This window comes from Numenius arquata, chromosome 14 (genome assembly GCF_964106895.1).
Source record: "Numenius arquata chromosome 14, bNumArq3.hap1.1, whole genome shotgun sequence".
In the NCBI taxonomy this organism is placed as follows: Eukaryota; Metazoa; Chordata; class Aves; order Charadriiformes; family Scolopacidae; genus Numenius; species Numenius arquata.
In genome coordinates this window covers 3,977,100-4,001,597 of record NC_133589.1, presented here as the reverse complement: position 1 = coordinate 4,001,597, position 24,498 = coordinate 3,977,100, and the positions used below count along the sequence as shown (strand labels likewise).

Below are 24,498 nucleotides of genomic sequence, written 5' to 3'. Positions count from 1 at the left end.
CTTGCTATTATAACTTGTGAATGAATGAACACCACCACTCTTCTTATAATATTTAATCAATCCTTTTAACAGATACAAGTTAAGTTCTTTTACAGTACCAGAGCTAAAGCACCCAGTGCAGGCATCTGCCATGAGGGTCCCTTTCTAACATAACACATGAGCTCCAGAAGATCATGCCCTGATCAGTGTCACCCAGTTAGAGAGAGGAATTTCCTCGATTCACCAGCACACAAACCCAGCTAACAAAAGGGAGCTGCAATCACTAATATACCAGACAGAAGGTAGCTCACTCATCAGCTCTGCCTGGGGAAAAGCCACGTTTAGCGTCCCAGGGTCACCACAAGATGGCATTACAGGAACAACTACTGAGCAGGAAAGCCACACTGAAGCTGATTAAAAGCTACAAACAAATAAAAGGTCGCTATAATTTGCAGCACCACTCAGGCACACAGAAGCGAGTGCTACAAGATGAGAACTAATCAGAAAGGCTTGTCTAGGGATCACACGTCCTTGATTTGCAGGGTAGGGAGGACGGGAGGAGAGGGATGAGTCTGGGAATCTCAAGTTCCCTTTTTCTGTCTCTCCTCCGCTCTGCGCTGCCCGGTGTTGAGGGGTGCGAGGCCAGAGCGACACAAGGCATAGCCAAATCCCAGGATTACATGTGTCTTCTATGTAAGAGCAGAGAAATAGTGAACAAGAGAGCAAAACAATACACAGAAGATTTACAGAGCCAAACAAGCCGTTCAAATGGTACGGAGATGCAAATGGCAGCCCACAGCTGAGAACCCAGAATTCAGTAAAACTGGCACCAACAATCCCCTACCAGTCAAATGCCCGACAGCAATAAACGCAGTAACTGATGCTCATCACGGCACTGGGCTAAATGCTGCACCAAAAACCACAGCACAGTCCCTTCCTCGGAAAGGGGATTGTCTAAACAGCTCCCCCCCCCCACGCATGTACACACGCAGACGGAGAGGAAACAGTGAGACAACCCTCGTTTGCTGGATGGGCAATACCTTCAGCGCACAAGCGATCTGACAGCGTAAGGAATGACCGTTTCCCACCGCACTCCCGTTTGCAAACGGAGAAGCGCTGCTTCTCCCCGTGGCGTCTTCGCAAACGGCTGCAGCGCTGAGCTCAGCACAACCCGGACTGGTTTCTTTTCAAAGTGAATGGGGGGGGTGGGGGGGTGGGTGGGCAGGGGGAGAGGGAAAAGGCAGTAAAAATATCCAGCCACAACAAACCCTTGCAATCGGAAACCCAAGCTCACCCATCTCCCAAATATCAGCCACACAAAGCGTTGTACAGCATCTGGTAACACTTTCCATGCCCACCAATATTCCTTTGCATCAGTGGGTGACGCTACTTAGAAGCGCAGCAAGAGGTGAAGCCTCCAGGAGGTGCAAGGTATAGAATGTTGATGAGCCCATGCGTATAAACCTCCCTCTGCCAAAGATAAAGGCATTTCTTACCTGGCCTTTCAAAAAGCAGAGACCTGTTTGTACAGGAAAATGAATCAAAGTTGGCGATTCCACGCTTTGAGCCTGCTTGGGAAGCGGATAATGCTAAACCACAGAAGGCACTCTTGATGTCTTAGTATTCACATGGGGAGCTGCTGGGAATTTAATTATTCCGCCGTCTTTTTTCAATAGCTTCTCCACATACACACTTCTTCTTATAATGTGTAGATAATTACAAATTAAAGCCATTTTCATACATGAAACAATGACAAACCAAAATCACAGCAATTCTTTTTATCTTTGTGTTTGGCACTCGGGCAATTATTGTAACAGACGGACTAGAAATGGAATAGGATGAAACAGAGTTTTCTGATTTTGTCCTTCGTCTGCAGAATCACAGAATTACAGAACGGTACAGGGTTGGAAGGGACTTCTGGAGATCATCTAGTCCAATCCCCCTGCCAAAGCAAGTCCACCCAGAGCAGGTTGCACAGGAAAAATACAGAAATACATGAACAGCAAACCACAGAGACAGCAGCCAAAGCTCAGGTCAAAGATAGGGAAGAGAGAAAAGTCCTCCAGTTAATCCATGCTCTGCACTGAACTGTATTCCTTTGTTTTGGGCTTTTTGTGTGTGTTTGTCTGTTTTTAAATAAATAAATAAACCTAGTATGGCCTCAAAGATTGTCCCATGCAGTTCAGATACAAGAATTGATTCGATTCTTCAAGGTCAGCAGAACAAGTAGTTTTTGCCTCTCAAATTTTAGCTTGAGGCCAATAATGAGTTTTAAGTATCACCTCTTGTGTTTTTTTTTTTTTGTTGTTGTTTTTTGTTTTTTGTTTTTAAAAAAAACACCAACCAAACAAAAACCAAAGGGTGAAACCCTCACCCTGCAGGGCTGGGATTCTCTTGAGTGCTGACAAAGCCTTTCCAACCTCAAGTGCTGTTAACTTTTCTAAAAGCCAGTCTGTCCCCAGCAGATAGTCACTGAAGAACCTGACAGTCCCCTAAAGAAGCAGCTGCCCTGCGGGACAGCCACAGCAGTAGCCGAAGATTTGGAAGAGATGTTATTCTTTTACCAGAACAGAGCACTTCTGCCCAGGCAGACCTGCTTCCTTTCAGCCTGGATCAACGATCAATCAAGAGAGGTGGGTACAGAACAAACAACATGAACTTTTAGCTGCTCCATGCGAAGAGACAGGGCAACACATGCTGTGAAGCGTTCAAGCTCTCAGTCAATCATCGGGGAGCTCTTCAGAGGGAAGGGAGAAAGAGCTGACTGCTGGAAAAAACAAGGAGGCACAATCTGTTCCTCCCCCCCTCCCCAACACGGACAGGAGGAATGAAGAAACAGTTTTACTAAAAATACCCCTCTGAGGGTTAAGTTAAAATTAAACATTAGTGCAGTCAAAAGAAAACAAGCAAACACAATGCAGTGACATCAGTTTCCTGTAGTTCCTGGAATTCTCCTCACCACCCAGAGCGGGGGGCTGGCCGGGGACACTTGCATGCACTCACACCCCCTTTAAAAATATTACGGAACAAAAAGACTTTTCCCTACAAACACCTGTTTGTGCTATAAAACAAAAATCCGGAGTGCAAACAGTGATGACGATTTGTTAGATACTAAAATTGCATCAATACTGGGAGATAACTTGATCCATTTTGATACTATAACCTTTTACTGAGAAAAGCACAGCCAGGTTTGCAATTTCATCCAGCTCTCGGACATCCTAACTCAGTGCTGTGATCCACGCTCACTGCCCATGCGGGCAATCTTAGCTTACAAGGAATCCAAGCTAATTTGGGTTAAGCTTGTCTGTTATGGAAGAGAGCATTCTGGAGAGGAAGCAAGTGTTTTATACCATCGAAAGACACACAGAGCACGTAAGGAAACCAGCTGCAGTTACCCACAGTCTCAATCCTGTGGCATCACGGGTTAATGATGCTCCAAGTCCCAGAGATCTTTGAGATCCACTGAGGATTCAGCATCTCAACCTGAAACACTGGCTAGAGGCAGCCATTGAGCCGCGGTTCCCCAAATACCACGCTAAGAGTCAGCCTACAACCACGTGCTGAATCACATCGATCCTTTGCAGCACATTTTCCATTTCGTACTTAACCCTTCTTCGGCTGGAAGGGCAGAAAGGTGAGGGCTGAATGCAGCGTCTGCAATATATTCACCGCGTAATGGGCAGAAAGCCTTTTAAACACAGGGCTTACTTCTGGCTATTGAGAACGTAAGAGGTTTTGTAGCATCACGATTCGCTTTCAACTCCTGCCAACAAGAATCCAGCCTCTTCGGTTCACAGCACTTTCTAGCAACAATTAAGTCTTTAAACAGCAGCTATTGGAGACGTACAACTTACTGCATTTCTGCTGGGAATGTCCGAAATCAGTTTGCTTTAACTAAAGAATCCGAGCACAAAAATAGGATGCGCCACCGTGTGCATGGTGTGTCTACACCCAGGATGCTGTCGCTCCCTCATTTCAAAACAAGAAGGATACAGCAGATCCAGAGAAGGTACTGATGGGGATAACTGGGATGATCAGAGATAGGGAATGGATTCCATACAGGAAACAAATAGCTTAAGACAGAAGCTGAGGTGGAATGTGACAGAGCCTATAAAAAAGGTAAGAGAAGGTGTTCAGCTCCTGGCCTCTTCCAATAGAGGACCTAGTGAACCCCAAATAAAAGCAAGCAGCATGTCCAAGACAAGAGAAAGTGCTTCTATGTTTGTAGTTACACCATGGAACGACACGCTGTAAGACAGGGCTGATGGTAAAAATCTATGTGAATGCAAAAGGCCATTATACAAGTTCTTGGGGAAAGGAGGAAGACAAGGAATCCATCAGGGGCTTTATTATACAGATGGTCAGGAAATCCCTGCTCTGAGGCAGCCTCTGATCCAAGAAAACAGTGGAGGCAGACTTGCACGTATGTTAGCATTACTGTATATTTTTGGTGTTCTTTTATTACTCCAAAGATACCCGTTCGAGGCAGAATACTGGGCTAGAGGGATCTGTTGCCTGAGCACATACAGCAATTCTGATGTAAAAATCTCCAGGCTTTCTCCATACCAGCCACATTTTACAGACTGGGGAAAAAAAAAATATAAAAATGAAGCAACAAGTGGTTAAATGATTTATTTATGGTCATATTACAAGTCTATGAACAAGCTGGGAACAGGAACACTCCCAAACTCCAGTGCCAATTTCCCCAGAAGGAGAGGCAGTATGAGAATGCAGGAAAGCTGCCCTATTACTTAATTTTGTTCTTTTCCGCAAGAAAGATATCTGTAGGGATCAAGCTACAGAGGCTTCATTTAATGCAAGTATACGGATAAAGCCCCTATCCTCTCTACGAGAAAGAGGAAAGATTGGTTGGGAACCCACATAAAATTGTTCACCTGACTTGGAATCTGCATTGCTAAAGAGGAAAAAACCCATTTCTTTACATTGTGGTTTAGGATACAGTATGCACACGCACAGAGCCTCTGAAAAACGCACATTTGTGAAGCAGGTACAAAAGACACAGCAGTGGTCACAGCTACAACCTCGGCAACACTGCCAATATACAGATTTCTGTCTGAGTAGGCGATTCTTTTAAGCCTGTATTGAGTACAAAAAGATAATCCCTGTTTCTTCACAAAATCTTCGCCTGCCTCCTCTTCAAATGCAAACTGGAGGTGTCTTGCCCTGCACACAAGAACTGTGGTTAGAGAAATGCCACAAACCTCAAACTACCTCTATATTTCATTTCACCAGCCTGCAAAAAGGGGCACCAAAAAATACAGGGACGCTTTTTACGTGCAATAAGCAAGAATCAGGTCAAAGTACAGCACTTTGGGCTTGCGAAACGAGCATTTCCATGATACACCAATCAGCAATAATGGGTGAGAATCCTCTGCCGCTCGCTCCTTCCCCGGCCTAGCCCCAAAAACAGAATTCAAAGAAAAGGCAAGTCCTTGCACGTTGCATGTTTCAGACAGGTTTCAGAAACAATCACAAGTGGTGAGACTGCCAAACCAAGCCAGATTTTGATGTGAAAGGAGAAATCTGAGAGCTTCCCTGCCTACTTAACGCCGAAGAAAAAACAAAGCTGTCGAACAAGCCGCAGTGAGAGAAAGTCAGCTCTCCGCAAAAGCTGAAATTCTTATTACTTGTTCCAGCAGTTCCCCACGTCAAAAGGAAGTGAGCTTACCCCAACCGTGGACTCGGTGAAGGTTTTATAGTGATCAGGGGAAGAGGAAGTGCTTGTGTAGCTGGTGACATCTGCAATCTTTCCTCCAGCACATGGCTTGGCACATTCGCCCCTAGCACATGGTCCATTATCTGAATTAAGCATGCGTAGGAACTCCCAGGCCCAGTATAGATCGTTGCTTTTCTTACACGATGTATATGCATCGCACTAGTTGGCTTGTGGTTTGGAGACAAGGGTGATTAAAAATAATCACCGGTCTGTCCAATTGTGGGAGTTACCTGAGCTGTATATTCTGCCCAAATGCAGGAAGTAATGGATAACCGAGACAATGCAAAAGAGCCTGTAAAAAACCTGCCTTGGAGCTCTTCGCCGGCTTTTCGGTTAAACAGCTAATGGTGCTATAGGAAGGAGGAAAGCCTGACTGAAATGCAGCAGGCAATATTGATGCATCCTGTTCCAGTGAGTGAATGCATCCACCGGAGTCAGGGTTCTTTCAGCTTCCCATTACATACCTTTAGAGGAAATGTGCAAGCTCAGATTAAATCCCACCTGTTCTGAAACGGTGTTGTACGGCTGTCCTAGAGCCTATTAAAAAGCACCCTCTTTTTCTAAGCCAAGTCTGAAGCAAAGCACAGCCAGCGTTTGCACATCTACTATAACACAGCTCACACACACACACTCTGCTGTCATGCTTTACGGAGTAAGAGCTCAATACATAATTTATCTACTACACGCTCTTGGATATACATGCATAAAAATCAGACAGTGAATTTAAATGACCTATTAAAGGCCACAAAACAAGTTGGTGGCTAAGCCAAGATAACTGCAGTTCCTGGAGTGCAGGCCTCTGAGTAATCCACTATCAGAGCATGCAACATGTTACTGAGCTAATTTTGCCTGGCAAAAATACTGGAAAAAAGGAAATACGGTTTAAAAAATATAGCTTCTGAATCCATGGCAATTGAGCTTACAGCTTCTGGTTTACTGATCAAGCTTATAAAACAAAAGATGCAGAAGGATCCCAGCTGATCTTTCATTATTCATATCATTAATTTCATTGTAAACAAAGTATTGACCCTTCCAGCAACGGCTGAACTCATTAAGTACTAACAATTCTCTAAAACACAAATTTGGGTCCACACACAAATACGCACCGGTTTCCCTATTAGCACACAACCTCACCAGACACTCTTCAAGCAGTGGTTCTCACAGGGCTCTAAGGGCTTTTCCTCCTACATATCAAAGAATTTTTTTACCGATAAAGACCGTGTATGTGAGCAAACTATCCATGCCCTTTCAGTGAAAAAACAAACAAGTACAAGACAAAGTGTTCAAGCCCACAGTCATTCTGGTGCAGAGATAAGCCAGAAGTAGCAGCTGTAAAATATGAATAATGATACTGACCTCCACAGTACAGCAGTTAGTATTTCTTTATTGTAGCTTTTTTTTTTTAAAAATATATATCAGTGAGAATATAATTGCTGTTTAGAACAGGGAAGCATGTAGAGAGAAATAATTTCGTTTTCATAAATACTAAAAACCCCAACCCCAAGGGGCAGTGCTGGAGCGAGATGCTACTTGGAAAATAGAGTTAAGATACTAATACAGGGTCATTAACACCAACTGGAAGACAGTAAAAGGAAAACTAAAACTCCAACTCAACATGACTTTGAGACCAGGAATAGGCTCCTACATCACACCTTGTCTCTGTGGATCTGTTTATAGTCCAAGCACAAGCCACTCTGGGGACTAGATTACAACACACACATGGAGTCACATTCATGTAGATACCATGGACTTACAGCAAAACCAGGCAAAGCTGAGTGCTTGTAGCACAGGTGAGGAACTTCATGTCACCACTAAGGATGTCACCCAAAAAGGATCCTCCAAGTGCAAGCTGCAGAACCTTAAAGCCACCTACCGAAAGACCGTCCCTCAACTCCTGAAACTGGGAATCAGTTCTATCTCCCAACAGGCAGAGCTGAATTTAACCAACCACACATGGTTTTCACACAGCTTTTCAATGCCTTGAATCCACCGAGAAAAGATTTGGTGCTGCTCTGCCCTTTCTTATGTTGTGTAAAACGGACAGGCTGCTTCTACCAATTTCTTACAACCACAGAGTCCTTTTCCTTTTTGGAACATGCAAGTCTGACTTTTTTAAAAAGGAATTTTGAACTCAAAGCAGGAAGAAATAAGCCATGCCTGTGTGTAAGCCTCACAGCATGCTGCCAACCAACATCTTCCCTTAAAGCTGTACAACAGCATTGAAAAAACAGCTACAAACGGCCCCTCCTGGAGACAAACCACCTAGCTAAGAAAACAGTGGACACATTTCTCCATAGGAGTAAGCAGGAATCTTGCTTTGCAAAGCTGCTGAGGGTGGCAGGTTTGGTTTTGTTTAACTAAAACTCATTCCCTCTCTAGGCGGTGCAGTTCACAGAGGGAAAATAAATAGGCTGGAAAAAAAAAAAACACACCAGAAGCTTGCGGGGGGGGGACGGGGACCTGCAGGGAAGCGAACTGCAATGTAAACAGGGAGGCAGAGCAGGGCTGGGGGTCAGGAGGGCAGGGCTGGAGCTGGCGGTGGGAGCCCAGGTACATACAGCCTCTGCCCCACACCGGGGTGGAGGCAGGAAAAAGAGGCCAGGAGCCACTTTCCAAAAAGGAAATTTCACCCTGCCCAGGATTTCCAAACTGCAATAATTTTCCATGGGCCAATCAGGGAGGAGCAAGACAAACGCACCAAATTAGGAAAGTAAATACTGGAAGGGGGAGAGGAAGGAGGAGGAGAGCCCAGCTCATGCAACCACCTCCCAAAGGCAGCGATGGGAGAGGGGTGTGGGTCCCATGCTGAGCCCCCCCTGCCGTCAGCCCCCCTGGACCTGCCCTTGGGAAAGGGGAGAGGACACTGTGCCAGCCTCAGCCACCACTGTGAAGCCACCAAGATAGCAGAGAGCTGCCCGGAAAGCCAGATGGCCAGAATGAATACATGCTCCCCGAAGAGCATTCCCTTTCTCAGGCAGAAACACCCAAATCACTCCCCAAAGCACAGCCCGTGGGGCACAAGAGCTACGAGACCCTGTGGAGGGAGAGGGGAAGGTTGAAGGGGCTGAGCAGGGATGTTTACAAACGTGTCAGCCCCTCCTCTGTAAGAGGAACTCGGAAACGAAAGGGGTTTGGCAAGTGAAACCTCAGATGTCTTTTGAGGTTTTCTGAAGCCTTGGCTGGATTAGCTTCTGCTCAAGACAAACGGATGCAATCATTAATCATCCTTAGTAAACACTCCGTTAGGGGCCGAGCACAATTCAACACTACTATTTCCACTTTCTCCTTATGCAAAAGAAACATTCTCGGGGAGTCAAATATCAGTTGCAGGCATATGCCAGAGTCAAAAGATACAGCCTCTGTTAGTAACACAAACCACACTGTGCTGCTTTGCGCAAGATGACTGAATGGAAACTAACTACCATATGTTGGCAGAGAAACCATCCCCCTCCCCTCCCAGCAACAAGCTTCATCTAAAAAGAGAAGGTTAAATATAAACTAAAAGCAGTGCCTGAACAGAGGACTAAAACCACAGCTCCCTCCAGCCCCTTCTTTCTAGAATATCTGCGTTGCACATCTGTGCAGCTCTGCAAGACGCGGGGAAAAACCCAAACAAGCAAGCGCCTCCGGATCTATGCAAAACCCAACTGGCTTCTCTGTGACACTGAGGCCGTTCTCAGCCATGTAAATTTGAATACTACTCACTGAATTAGTGCTAACTGTCAGATGATGTTTGGGTATTACTCCTTTTCACAAATGCACGGACAAGAAAACAAACCAAAGGCTATTACTATGACCAGGTACGCTCTTGCTGTTCTGAGGCCCATGTTTTAAAACTCTAATACATCATCCTATACCATAAGTATACTTTATTTTATAAAATATATACCTCAAGTAACAGCTTTAATGTTAAAAGAGATTACAGTGCAACTCTGTAACATCAACTCATTGCTGAGAAGAAAGAAAATATTCCAGACAGTAACTTGATGTTCAGGTTATTTCTATTGCACATTCATGAATCAGATAATTTACAAAACAGGATACTGGCAGAGATGTACGTTCAGATTGTTGTGGCCCCTCAGTACACGGTCAGCATCCTACCCCTGTTTCCTTCTATTCCCAGGAAACCACGTGCCAATGGCTACCCTTGTCCCTAACTTCAGATAACACCGGCACCACCCAGCAACAACAGAATATTAGTGAGATAAAAATAAAACAGGCAGTCCTAACATAGAAAATTTTTGCCTGCTTTCTTTTCTCCGTGCATATAGGTAGCTCTTGATAAATATTTCTAATTCCACAGCCAAAGATAGACTAGTAACTCTATAGTGTGAAACTAACATTCAAGTTCCCCCCTCAATCCTTTGAGCTCTTAAAGAAAACCCTTCAGCCCTACTTCCAGCCACCGTAACACAGTTTTTAGCAGTCTTCCATCATTCTGAACGTAGTATTTAACTAGTGATTTTTAATGGGACATTTCATGCACCAAATATACCAAACAAAACAGGGCTGACAGACTGGTGTCGGGGAACACGGAGTTTCCAGAAAGCACACTTTGTATAGTTAACATCTTACCTGATAGTGCCTGTGGGGGACGGGAGGGGACTGACCACGCTCCGGAGATCCGGCTCCGGGATGTGGATCTTCAGAGGAGATATTTGAGGGTAAAGTGGCCGGAGGGGAGGCGATGAGGCTTCCTCTTTTACTTCCTCTTTATGGTATAAAGACGTGAACTGGATTTTTATAACCGTGCTAGGGAATCGGAAAGTACATCTGTAAAGGAAAGACAGGGAAAAGTCAGTTTCACACACGGTACTAAACATGTTTAAGTGTTCTTGTATGCAATTGGTGACTCATTAATCCATTCATAGCACAGAAGTCCACCACTCTCTTGTAACATCTTTCTGCCCAGTGTCCTGGGCAGAATTATTCATCATTCATAAATCCCTGGAAATGTATCATATTGTATAACGTATCACTTAGCGATTAGATGCAAGCTGAAGGTTTGGGTAAGTCAAGTGATTTCCCCAAGGCCATGTATTCAGTCAATGACTGAACAAGATGCAGAACTATCATGACAAACTCTGGGGTTCCTGCTGTATCAAGGACTAGGAGTTATCCGTTATTAGCTCCTTGCACATAACTCAGGAAGATATAAGTTACTAGAAAATATCAAACCACAAGCAACATGGAGCAAAGAGCCAGAAAGTCCAGACAGAGCAACAAACAGCCTCCAGGTAAGACCAGTCAGCACTATTTAAAGACTGGCCTCTACATATTGTATAACTAATACCCATTTATATCTCTGCACATGATGCTAAAGGATCATCTAGCAGGTTTCAGATTAAAATACATTCATTTAGAAGTGCCTCCCTTTAGACAGCACGGGTTATAGCTAACAGGGCCCCTGCAAGCCTACAGGGCCTCATTTCTTCTCTAAATAACACTTCTTTCCAATTGTTATTTAGGGGAAAAAAAATAATCATACATCTGCAAGTGTCGCCTTCAGGAGATGCTGGGAAATTCAAAAGGAAATAAGTACTGACATTTTCCATATTTGAACAGAAAGCTCTCTAATTTATAGTGCCTACAATAGGCACAGGGCTGTAAGAGCGAGTGTTCTGCAATTCTTCTTATTGCACTTTAATTAGACAATAATGTACAATCAATACAAGCTTTCCAGGGATCATTTCACAGATAGCAAGGTTAAAGCAGCAGAAATAAAAACCAGGTTTCACCGTGGGAAAGGCCAGCAGAGCACAGTAATTGTGCTGCCTTCCAGCATCTTGCCTATAGAAGGAAACGAAGGGACTCGGGCAGCGTTGTTCCAGCGCTGGTGTAGGCTGAACATAATTCTTTTAAGCAGTGCATTATTGAATCCTGCCAGGTGGCAGGCAAGTAAATCTGTATTTGTGACCACCTTATCTTCATGCTGATACTGACAGAAATGCAGACAAACATCCCATCACAGCTCTAAAAACATAATCTCTTGCTCTCGATTCTTCTGCACAAGCTAGTTCTGCTGTAAGGTAACGTTCAGAAACCTGCCACGAAGAGTACAAAATTATCATTTGGGCATGGGAAGCTCATTCCCACCTCCCACCTCACCTCTCAAACGAGCTGGCTCAGCAATCAGCGGCTTGGACTCACAGCGGCTCTGCTACGTACAGCAGGAGTTTGCATTGCATTTAATTCACGACAGAGGTCCTGCCACCTGCACTCATTAATGCATTAAATAAGAACATCGTTGCTGGCAATGCAACCTAATTGTGTTTATCTAACCCTTCTAAACACGGTTCCCTGCAGACTCAATACAAACGCACAATTCAGAATAGCAGAGAGTCCATGCCTTGCAATGCCTGCCAGCAGCAGGCACACAGCTTACAGAGACGAACCCGACACGAGGCTGTTGAACCACTACTCTGGATTTTAAGCCTTCATACTACTACACAGATTAAAGAAAAAAAGCAGAGAACGCATAAGTTTTCAGTGAGCATCCCATGGACTGAGGATCAATACCACTACGAGCAAAGCTTCATCGTTTCTCAAGCCCCTACCAGGGAAAAACCTGAGCTTGCTTTCAGAGAGCGATGGAATTCTCTGCTGTAACGTCAGGTGCTCAGCATTTTTCAACATCTGAGTCAAGGACAAATCAGTCCTTGTTTAACAGCGTTCAGTGCAATCCCAACCTGCTGCTGATCTCAACAGGCCTGACTGCACAGAGCCCTCGGGCAGTTCTGCAGCACTGATGAGGCCAGAATAAGGTCCCTGTAGCAGCTTCACACCAGCAAGGAGCTCTGTCCGACTGCCACTCACCTCTTCCTTTTCAAAAGGACCCAGTAACGCAAGATCCACATCTCCTACATGTTATTGCTTCCAGGTGATGGCGCAACTAACTCCTCTGCTCTACTGTACTATCTGATGCTGTAACAATGAGAGATAAGAAGTTTATACCAGCACCCAAAACACCTTGAGGCAGAACCATCAGTCTGCAAGTATGGGCAATCTTAACAAAATCTGTTACTTATCCAAAATCGTGAGTCAACCCGAAAGATGAAGTCTACACTAACCCAGAAAACGTGTGCTGAAAAGGCCCGTCTAACATTGCTTTTCCTTGAGAGCCTCCCCAAAGCAGTCCCATCCAGCCATGGGACTTACCCGCAATCTCCGACTGCAACAAGGGAAGGGAATCGGAAAGGCTGGGCTGTGACTACACAAGCAAACAATTTGTTGGGTGGTGTGATTTCGTTTTTAGAAAGACAGGCTTCCCAAGCCACTGAAACAGAACCCAGGACTTACAGCTACTTTTCACACATTACACTAGACAGTACGTACACGGCCATTTCGTAAGGAGCCAGTCCCAGAAAAATCAGAGAGCGGATATATGCAAGGGAGCTCCCAGTCTGTGCTGGTTTCCGCTATTGACACAGCCCGCAAAACAAAGGTGGGGGTAGTTTATCCAAACCGATGCTTTTACTGCTGTAAAAGACCTGGGACCCAAGAAATGGAAATGCGATGGAAAACAGATGGTACATTCCTGTAGAACTCCTCCCCTCCCTCAGGGATGAGAGGGTGCCTGGGATTAAGGTTATTGTGCCCGTCCCTATCACAGCTACCACAGCAACGCACACGGTGACAACAGCACAGCCCGAGACACTGCTTCAAATCAGCGCCGATACTGGGGAACTGTGTCAACGAGAAATCAGAAAAGCATGATTTCTGATTCATCTCGTCACAGGAAGATCGCATTTCATGACACTGAACCTGAATGCAGTTTTAATGAGCTTTTCTAATTGTTCCCTTAATTAACCTCCTTCTGACCAAAAGAGGATAAATTCAAATTATATCAGGTAGTCCTATTTAGGAGTGAGGCACATTAGTGCAGGATTTAAGCATGTGAGAATTATACTTCTACAAAAGACAGGCAGCCCAAGCTGAACTGAGCATGCATTCTTTAAGGTTACTCTATATATTTCCAAGTTATTTAAACTGAGTTATACTGTTTGATCCACTTTGCATGATTCTTATCAAAGATGCACAGCAATCACTACTACTGCTTAACATTTCCATCATGAGACAAAGATCAATCTGAAAGCACAGATTAGACTCAACATAAAAAGCATAATGAAGTTAACTGGTATTTCCAAGGGTGCCCAAGAGGCAACTCTTAAGCACCTCTGAAACTTCCAGCTGATTACGTGGGGTAAATTAATGGTCTGCAAAACGTCTTGATCTTGTTACAGGCAGGAAGCAACCTGCTTCAACGCTGCAGAGTTTTACCTGATAACCTGGTACAGAGAGGTATATCCTACAATCCATGGCCATAAAACCCATATATATTGTACTTCTACACAGTTACAGTATGTCGTATACATCTCAATTCCTTGTGGGAAAGGATTCTTCTATCTCTAGGATGCCTTGCAAGACAGTGAGAATAGAAAGCTCTTTTTTTTTTTTTTTTTAGTGTTAAAACCGAAAACACAAACACACACCCCCCCCAACCTCCATAAACTGCATAGAAACAATTCTTGCCTTATGAGATTTACAGGCAGGAGAAAGCGAAAGAAAATGGATTGCTGGCTCCCCGCTGCACGCTTCAGTTCACAGCCTCCATAGCGCTCGCTCAATGTATGCTACATATACCCTGGGGACCAAGGGGAGGAGGAGGAGTGCACATGCCACACATGGTAACAGCGATATAAGAGATGTTTCTCGATTTTTTTTTTTTTTTTTTCTTGGTTGGTTAGTTTAAATAAGACAGATTTTCCAAAAGTTTCCTGGATGAGCTCCTCACTGACAGCACAGCACCCGTGCTATTAAGCACCCTTCCCTGTGGTGAACCAGTGACAGTGACCACAAGCATTTCATCTACGTAAGGTCTGCAAATAAATTGCAGGAAATAAATTGCTAGGGAAAACTAGACTTTACATAGACAGGCACCCCCAAAGCAGACTTCATTAAAAACGGTTAGGCAAAAAACCCAACAAAACGACTCCATACCCTGCATGACTATAAAAAGCAGACTATTCTCCCACTCCTCAAAGCACCTTTTAGTCACAGACGTAAAGGAAACGGAGATGCGTTTGCCAGAACACAGTACCAGGTTTAACAGAAGCTATTACAGTCACCGATTTCTTTGTGAGAGCACCCTGAGTGCTGTTCAACACCAACCGACTTCTGCTAAGATCTGCTGCGTAACAGCAAGAAAAAGCTATTTAAAGGTTTTAAAAGGAGACAGGAAACTGTGCTAGATTTATGCTTTTACATTTACACTGTGGAAAAGCACAGTGACAAAACTGGGAAGACAAATCATGAAAAAGGCAAGGTGAAACATATATAAAAACATGTATATACACACACAAAAATGTATATATAAACCTGGGACGATATTTATATATATCATGTAATATATATATAAACATAACATAAAATGTCATATGTTATGCCATATATAAACATCATTCCAGTTTATTATGCAAAAGGGAATAACCAGAAAAGTAAGTTGGAAGACTGTTACACATGAGTTGTCATCAACAAGCTGGTACTATCTTTGTCTACTTTATCTTGCCGTAATGTACGAAATCCTGTTATTCCTGAATGCTGCAAGTACAAATGCACCAGTAGCATCTGGTTTTTTACAGCACCGAGATGCAGGTTGGGCGAGGAACATTTTATGAAACGCTTCGTTAAAAATAACACTTTTCGTCATGTGAATCAGAAGAGTAACGCAGTCCCAAGGTTTTGTTCAAAAAAAACCCTAATTAGTTAAGCAGGATTGTCTCCCTGTGTTGCAAATGCTGCTTGTTTTTAAACTTTCCAGATAGTGTTCCTGCACCACTGACTCGTGGTATCTAAGTCTTTCCCTCTGCCACATGATGCGAGGGGACAGTAGCCCAGCTCTTAAGGATGAGGCAGTTATCTCTCCAATCAGTAAATTCCTTGGATTCAGCAAACGTGGACAGGCAGAGCTCTAGTTACAGCAGCACATGTTGTGATAAAACAGAACTGTGTCGCTTCTAGCTAAAGTTTGACCAAGGATGCCCATAAAAACCCTTAGAAAAGAGAAGAAAGCCCCAAACAAGCCCCACATAACTGTTCCTCTATCCCCTCTAACTTCTCTGAAACCAATTTCTTTTTTGTGTCAACTAGATATAGTTCACCCGGCAGAATACAGTATTATTCCCATGCACAAAGTTCCAAAAACATGTCGGGTTTCTCGGCTCAAGTGAGAATTTGCCATCAGTCATCTTTGTCAGGCTATTACCATTACCACTTATTTCAAGGTACTTGACACGATTTTCCCAGAGGGCAAGGTGGATACTTCTCACCCTTTCAGTCAATGTGTAGGATAAATACCAAAATTTCAGGCCACGATCAGTGTGCAGGTACTGTACGTAGTGGCCGTTACAGAGAAGTGCCCCAATTACCTCCTGTAGCTAATTTTCTTCGTCTTCTGTAATCAGCTAAGAACCACATGCCTGCACCTATGAAAATCAAGTTCCCATTAAGTCATAAATCCACTCCCTATTCCCATAATACTTTGAAGCCGTCTGAAAGGAGGTGCCTTGGACAACATAAAAGACTTACTGGGAAAATTTAGGCACCAGTGCACCCAATATCAAAATTAATTTGGTTAGAAAAAGATAAGAGTTTGCTTCACTTAACCGTATCTGAGCCCTGAAGGTCTGCCCATGGAGAGATAGGCAAACTGAGACAAGAACAACTACCTCAGATTCCCATTTCTTCAAAAACAAGGCTCTGATAATTGCCGTGGCCACTGGAAAACAGCTGAGCTGGGAACGTATATTGACCAAGATTTGTTGCTTTGTGACGCCGCGCTCTGCCCAGGGACGGCGACGCTCTTCCAAACTTCAGCTTTTCTACAGCCAGGCACTACCCAGCACAAACGAAACCACTTCAAAAAATTTAGAAGGGTTTTCCCCACATTTCTGTAACTAAAATAAGCAAATCGATTTTCTCCATCTTCACAAAAATAAACCAGACCCTCACTCCCCAGTAGGAATAATCGTCGTAAGTATTGTGCTCAAAATTATTATTTTGCTGGAACTAGAGCTGTCTGAAGCAGCAAGGCAGGGGAAAACATGAGTAGCAAAACCACCTTTCAAACACAAGTGAATTTAAATGAATATTAGTTTGAATGAATGTCATAAAACCATTACAACAAGCTCTGAAAGCTGTCTGAGCTGTCACAGGAGATTAGGTACTATTCACCCCTCCTTTATAATAAAATAATAATAATAAAATCATCCAACATTTCCTGTTCCACTCCCTACCCTAGAATTTTTTTTCCCCTAAATAACACTTTGTAAGCAATACCAATAAGAAACCAGTTATATCATCGACTTGGCTACTGCCATCTGCATTCCAAATGAAAAAGTTAATTGCACTGAGACTGCAGAAAGAGTTCAGGAGGAACGAAGACAAATCCATTTTATTCTCTTAAGTCTAAGTACACATTACAAAACAAGCATGTACCTATCACCATGGCAATTTAAGAGTCATTATAATTCTTTTCTTTACACATCTCTTTAGACTAAGGGACACAGGCAGCATAACTGCCAGGTTTTTAAGAGTGCTTGGTTCGTTTTGGAACTTACCAGTCTTAGAGTAATGAGTTTGCAGCATTTGCTATTTCCCTTTCGATTGCTCTACCGACCTCACCAGATTTAACAGAGAAATCCTACTGAAGGCCTCCCCATAAAGTCCTTTATCAAACACACACCAGAGAAATATCTGTAACGTGCCGGTCTGTAAAATCATTTGTTGCACTCAAGAAGAGATAAGCAAAGGGGTTGCAAGTAAATGGTGAAGCCCAGAATCCACAATTGTTCTTCCTGAAATGAATCAACTCAATCTAAAGACAAGGACATTGCCACAAAGCAGCAGGACAAGGAAATAAACTGCAGAGTTCCCTGCAAAACCACCTCTGGTATTATCCACTATTGCTTAATTAGAGGAAAAGCTATAAAAGTCACCATTAGTGTTTCTAACGTAACTGGAGGAAAACTAGATTTAGAAAGTACTGAGATTATCTGCAAATAAAGGAGTATAGCGATCTCTGTCGCTGCCGAAAAGGCAGAGCAACCCATTGAAACGCTTGGTCATAATTATTCTTTAAGTCACAACATCAGCTTAGATCAGGAAGACTGGTTTCCAACCTCACAGTTACCCTGAGCTCACAAACCACTTGCCTTCCATGCTTTGTAACACAATTTAATATATACTGTCACGCTTAACATTACAGATATACAAAGGAGTGCGTGGATCAGCTGGGACTGAACTAAAATTGTCTGTGTGCATATGTGAGCGAGCACAGGTTTGAAATAATTAGTTGAATCCAAGAGAGAGTGGTCGTACTTCGACTTCATGAATTTTAATTTTCTTCTGTTGAAAACTTTTTCCAGAAAAAGTACCAGCAACTATTTCCATTGCCCTGTCACGCCAGATGCAGAAGTAGCTCAACTGGAGTGCGCTGGGGTCCCTGGAATTAACAGCTTCTTAGGTATCATTCCTGTATGAGAGCTAACATAAACCTGGTTTTAGTAAAGGCCAACGCACGCTGGAATTCCTCATACCCGATCCAGTGGCATTAGTATCAACTGGCCTATAATTCCAGTTTACTGGGATTATTTTCTGTCCTTCCCCTGAAATGCATCCGAGTTAGCTGGAAATCCTCCTCTTTCCATGGTTACCCTGGACTTGCTGGGATGAGTAACTGGACAACTGGGTAAAATTCTCCAGCTCACGTGGATGGCGCACTGCTTTCTTCTGCCTTAAAAATAATCTTTTCCCCAAAGAGACATCAATTATACCACTCAATCTTATGCAGATTTATTTTAACACAATCTAAATCTCTTTCTCTGCTGTAAAAGGCATTTCCTTTATCCCGACCACCATTCCTTCCCCTCAGCCATTTCCTCCCAATGTCACCCTCCTGCCAATAGTACCATCCGACCCCGCTGCACAGCAAATCAAACCAGGGAGCTGAAATTATAATTAATTTCTTTTTTTTTTTTTTTTTGTTGGAGTAAGTTGTCAGGCAGCTCAGTTCCCTGATCTTGCCTTCCATGGCAACACAAGCACCAACAGAGAGGAGGCAGAGGGGACGAGTATGAAGGGAAGGAAAGGAGGAGGTACCAGCAGAAATGCTGCAGATTTATGACAGATTCTAAAAAAACACAGCATGTAACCACAGACTCAGATTTAAGCATCACATGATCCAAACTTCTCCTTTCAGAAAATGAAATGCAATTCATTCATTTTGAGAAATGCTCTGGTCTTTATCAGGTAAATCACATCAGCCACTGTGCTGATGCTCTGGGGCTGGAAATTTTCAAAAGTTCCTGAAACAGAAAAGTCACAATTTTCTTTGATTCAGCTGAATTATTTCAAACCCAAAGTCACTCAGCTGTATGCACGAGGACCAAACAAAGCCCAAAAATGTTTTCTGCATTCCAACAAGCGCTTCCTGCGGCCCCGTACCCATGGCAATTTTCCCATAGCAACCGGCAGGTCACGTCTGCAGGAGCAGGAGTGGGTTCGTGGATGTCTAAGATGGGATCCACAGGCTCCTCTTACTGCAAAATAAGTGCTTTTTAGTACCTTCATGCTTCCAGAGTTTATTCACTGACTGGCCTTGAAAAAAGCAAGAGCAGTAAAATGGCTGAACAAGGACAATGCTTCAGAAAAAATTAAAATTGCCATTTCTCTTTGTCACAGGCAAGAGCTTTTCCTTATGCTCCTTGCAACTGTTCAGCTGGAACCGTACACACGGTCAGGGAATTTTTGCCCTTAATGAGAAGGCACCACAGGTTACACTGGGATTTGCCTAACGCTGCATGTTACCATGTTTAAACCGAGGTTTCCAACACAGCCAGACAAGATTTCAGATGGGCAACGAGCGTGTGCAGGCAAGTATATCTATTTAAAACAAATACTACCAGCAGCATCAGGCAAAACCACAACTTATGAATAGCTATGTCTCTTAAAAGCACCAAGTAAATTAGCTGTAATGAATGTTTCTATTGAGCTCAGTTGCACAGGGCTTCCCTTTATGCCATTTCATCAAGGTTCAAACGCATTGAGAAACACTTCCACACACCGGCAGATTTTCAAGTAGGTATTTTAGTAAACTCCTTTGAAGCCAGCAATATTCACAGGAAAGTTTGGGCAAACTCTGGGATTCCTCTCCCTGCCAGCGCACTGCACACACAGACATACACACAAGTTATTTTTGTTTCTTCAGTCCCTCTGGTCTCCGCAGATGTCCCACCTCGGCCACTGCCTGGCCCGGGAAAAGGCAGGGAGTGGAACTGAGCCAAGCAGGTGGCGGACGGGGAAGAGTGTCAACACCCCTGGGCTGATGAGGAAGGCTAAAAAGGAAAAGAGATACCAGAAGCCCAACCCAAAGAACATCAAAATGCTGCTTTGGTTCATATATACCTTCTTTAAAAGCACACAGAAGGTGAGCACTTTTTTTTTTTTTAGGCTCCAACCACTAGAAGTTGAAAGCAAAACCTTAAGGAGAGTTTGCACATCGATACCATGCTGTAAAACTTCAACAGTCATTTAATTCTACACAACTTCCCGACAACTTCTTATCTAGCAAAGCTTTTAATTGCTGTCACAGAGCAAACCAATAAATCAAGCAACACCACCGACACAAACAGCGGCAGTTAATTTTTCATGCAAGTGAGAACATTCGAGGCTGTTTCACGCTGGAGAATTAGTAGCGAAGAATCAAGAGCTGTATTTTTGTTTTCACATCCCTTACGTCTCTTTAATAGGGTTTTGATTTTACTCTTTGAAAATTATTTGAGACATCTAGCACAGCTTCACTTCTATATCCTCCCCTTTGAGGAGTAAAGCACAGTGCAGGAAAGGAAAAACCACCACCTAAGATATTGTAGTTGCCATTTTTTTTTCAGTAATGAAATACCACAACAAGGTCAAGGAATAAGTTCACGGAGTATCAAAATAGCATCTCATAGAGGAGCAGGAAAGAACATCACCGAAACTGCTGAGAAGGGCGTTTCAATCAGCTGATGGAGAGCCAGCAGGAATGGCAGGAGGTTTCCTCTGGAGTCACCACCCTGCCTGGGAAATCCATATTACGGATGGGTCTTTTCCAGATCCTACTATCCCCAGCTTTGCAAGGTGGGTCGGAGTAATCCTGCTCAGCCCGATGCCAAAAAACCTACCAGAAGCTGCTCCAGTCTCCTACAGAAAGCTATCGGAGTGCAAAGAGTCAGGAATGTGCAGTTTCAAAAACCACCTTTCTGAAACTCTTCCAGCAAAACCCACTGGCAGCCAGTTGGTAATGTCTCTTCAGTCACTTTAACGCCTGCAGAGAAAGCTGAAGGATATTTTTGAAACCCCATCATTATCACTACTTATTTACCAACTCGGTGGAACACCAGTCGATCCACACCTGACTAGGGATGAACTCGCTTATCTATTTAAAACAAAGAAAACCCCAACTATAAACATTTATATTAAAATCAATCCAGAAAAATCCTGATAATTATTTCCAGATGGATTATAAATACGTAAGATTATCTCAGAAACCAAGCCTTGGTATAATCAGAAGAATATCAATAAGTAGCTTTCATAACAAATACCTTTAAGGCAGATTTTTGGTACTTGGATCAGGGACTCTGTTAAAGCCCACCACAAAGACCACCTCATTAATTACGTATGCTAAGACAACATGGTAGTTAATTGGTGCCCACCCACCAGGCACAGAGAAACAAAGAGGTGGTGCTATAATTGTACCTCACTTAGTTTCACATTTCAAAACATTGGAGTCAGCTTCAAAATATGCCATTCACTCCGAACCAGGAGTCCTGGGCAGAGGGCTCGCTATCAGAAGACAAATTCCAATTCTCCTCCTGAGCCCTCCTATTCCTTTAAAACCACGTGAGCCACCGTTCAGCAGCGCATCGGGCAGATTACGTGGAGTCCAGCCAGTCTGAAGCATCGCAAGATCTAACTCCAGTCTGCCAACATGCTCAACATCTGAGCCTGGAAGGTCTTACCTACACCCACAAAAATCAGATGTGATTTTACATCAATATAAATTAATCTGCAGCATCACTAGCATCTATCTTTTAATCAATATTGGTTGGGGTTTTTCTTTGTCTGATTTTTTTTTTTAATTAAAGTCTCCCGAGGGTGAATTCTACGACAGCATTACAGAAGCTGCTCTGTTCTCCTGTGTAGTCCCTACTATAAACAACTTCATTTCTCTGAGCAAACTGTTCAGATACAGTGAGCTTTTTTCTGTTTTACATGGTAAGCCACGTCTTAACCAACACTACCCTGCAGTCAATTAAAGTTTGTCTCATTTTCATGCCTCTCAGTATAAGGATAATGGAGAAAAACTTTGCAGTTGCGTTCCCAGGGATGTCAAGAGCTATCTATCTGCAGACAACATTTAAAGTCTAAAATTAACCATAAAGCTGCTGTTTATTTTGAAGTCTGGGAATCGGGAGGTGTTCTGAGTGTCAGAACGAGTGGCCTGACATCAAAAACTTGATATGAAAGTTTGCCACCGACGAAGTGGGTTGGCACAAGGTGCAGATGAAGCTTTTATTTAAATGAGGTTGGCTGCCAGCGCCAGAAAGTTTCGCTATCGGCTCTGCAGACGCCTGATATCATCTCTAACACACAGCGAGCCTATTATGTTATTTTGTTGTGTGTGTGGTTGTATACATAAAAATACCGATAGTTAAGAGACTCTCTCTAACACACACCAGCCTGCGTACCACTGCTGCTCTAATCAGGTATTCTAGCCTCTAGAGGTCTAGATCCTATCTTAACCATTTCTTCACCAGCCGATAAATATTTGAGCTTCAGAGAAAATGTAAATTATGTGCAATATTTGTGTGTGCGTCTATCTCACTTTTATCATCAACTCTTATAACTCCTAAAAATCCCTTTCCATGTTAGGCTGATTGATCTGTTAATTTTCTTTAGTATATTGTCAGCATTGCATTTTTTTATTCTAAAGCCTGAAAATTACCAATATCTGTGATTTTTAAAGAAACAAACAAAACCCAGCATGCTACATACAGACTCCTTCAAAAGCTAAATAGCTATTTAACACCTCTGGTTTGCATGTAGCTAAGAGGGGTGTCCAGGAAACAAATTGGTTTAGCTTCAGAAAAGATGGGGTTTTTTTGGCTTTTTTTTTGTTGTTGTTGTTGTTGTTTTATTTTTTGTTTATTTGTTTTATGAACTTACCCTCTTTCTAACTCTGATCCTTCTGTATTTTCATTTGGATTTTCTTCCTAACTAGTGCTCACCTTCCGATCTTCCATTTTGAACACCTCCTGGCCTTCCATATACCACCACTGTCTTTTAAGGGGCATGTGTCTTTTTTTAAAAGGATCCCTGCTTAAAACTCCTGTAGGTTATAACCCTGTAGGCACGTTTCAAAGCCTGATCTCTCTCCTTGGAGCTGCGCAAACCTCTCTCACCCAGAGAAAAATAGGGGTGCCCTGCTCAAGAGCCATGGGATGGTTTCAGAACCTCAAGCTTGAGGAAGAAGCTCATCACCTACATGCGTTCCCCTGCTTGAGCTTTTACTGTACTGTAGAAAGGAAAAAAAAAAAAAAAAGACTGTGGTGACAGGTAGCGGTCCCTTACCATCGTGCTTTTGCACAGCAGCCTGTGTGACACACCACAGCCCTTGCACAGACACGTGTACAGGTTCAACACCACCACTATCAGCTGGAAGTAGACACAGATGACCAGCCAGCCGCTCCCTCCTCCCAGCCTCCTTTATGTCAATAAATCTTAACCTGGCTGTTTGAGCAATGTTTAATCATAAACAGTTTTGAACATGCTCCAGAATATAAACAAAGGTGCGTAGGAGAAAAACCGAGAGTCCAGTACTGAGAATCACTGGCCACTTGCTGCTGAGCCAGGTAACAGAGAAAAAAGAAACAAGGAACTGCTAAGGAACAGAAAACAGACACCTGGTGTTCATTTAAAACAACCACCATGAATAACATTAAAGTATCCAGAATTGTGACCACAGGAGGATTTCAAGGACTAAATGCATTAACATTCTTGGTTCTCTTAAAAACAAACGAAAAAAGAAAAAAGAAAAAATTAAATTGCTTAGAACACCCACTTAGATGCATGAAAATAAACTACCCTCATTGATCTCATCCCGCTGCCATTTCCAACGCAGTCATCTTGATTCCCTTCCGTGTTGCTAATCAAGCTAAAATTAACTCCTCTCCCCCTGCTTTACCCCACATGCTAATGCCACAAAAAATCAACACACAGGGACAGGATCAATTGTCTCTCTCCACAAGCGCAGCCCCCCTTGCTTAGGCGGTAAATGTGTATTTAGGACCTACAGGGCCTCTTGCGGGATTTTAAGCGCGTTCATCATGGGGCTGGATGGCTGTTTAGACTGGGCGACAGAATAAGGAGCTTTTACAAACCTAGTTCAAATATTTCTGAACACTTTCTAGGCATTATTGGCCCCTACGGACCTCTGTAAAATGGGCTGCATGAAAGTGGGGATTTCAGTCCTGTTAAGCCAGTGTCCACCTTAGAAGAATTAACATTGTACTTGTCACTCCTGCTTTGACAGAGAGTGAAAACGTGTCTTAAAGCTGCATTTCCACAAAGCCCTGGAGGACTCTTCATCGGCACGGCAATCAGTGAAGTTTGGGGCATATTCAAAGGACGCAGAAATTCATTTTATATGGTTGCCACACTGACAATATTGGCAAAAAAAATAC

At 43.3% G+C, this 24,498-nt stretch overlaps 1 protein-coding gene across 1 annotated transcript in view; it reads right to left on the bottom strand.

The window, feature by feature from the left end:
• FOXK1 (forkhead box K1) overlaps positions 1-24,498 on the bottom strand; it is a 47,701-nt gene that overhangs the window by 10,566 nt on the left and 12,637 nt on the right. Inside the window, exon 2 of the mRNA XM_074158571.1 lies at positions 10,292-10,489. Coding sequence (XP_074014672.1) covers positions 10,292-10,489 — 198 coding nt within the window. The remainder of the gene's footprint in view (positions 1-10,291; positions 10,490-24,498) is intronic.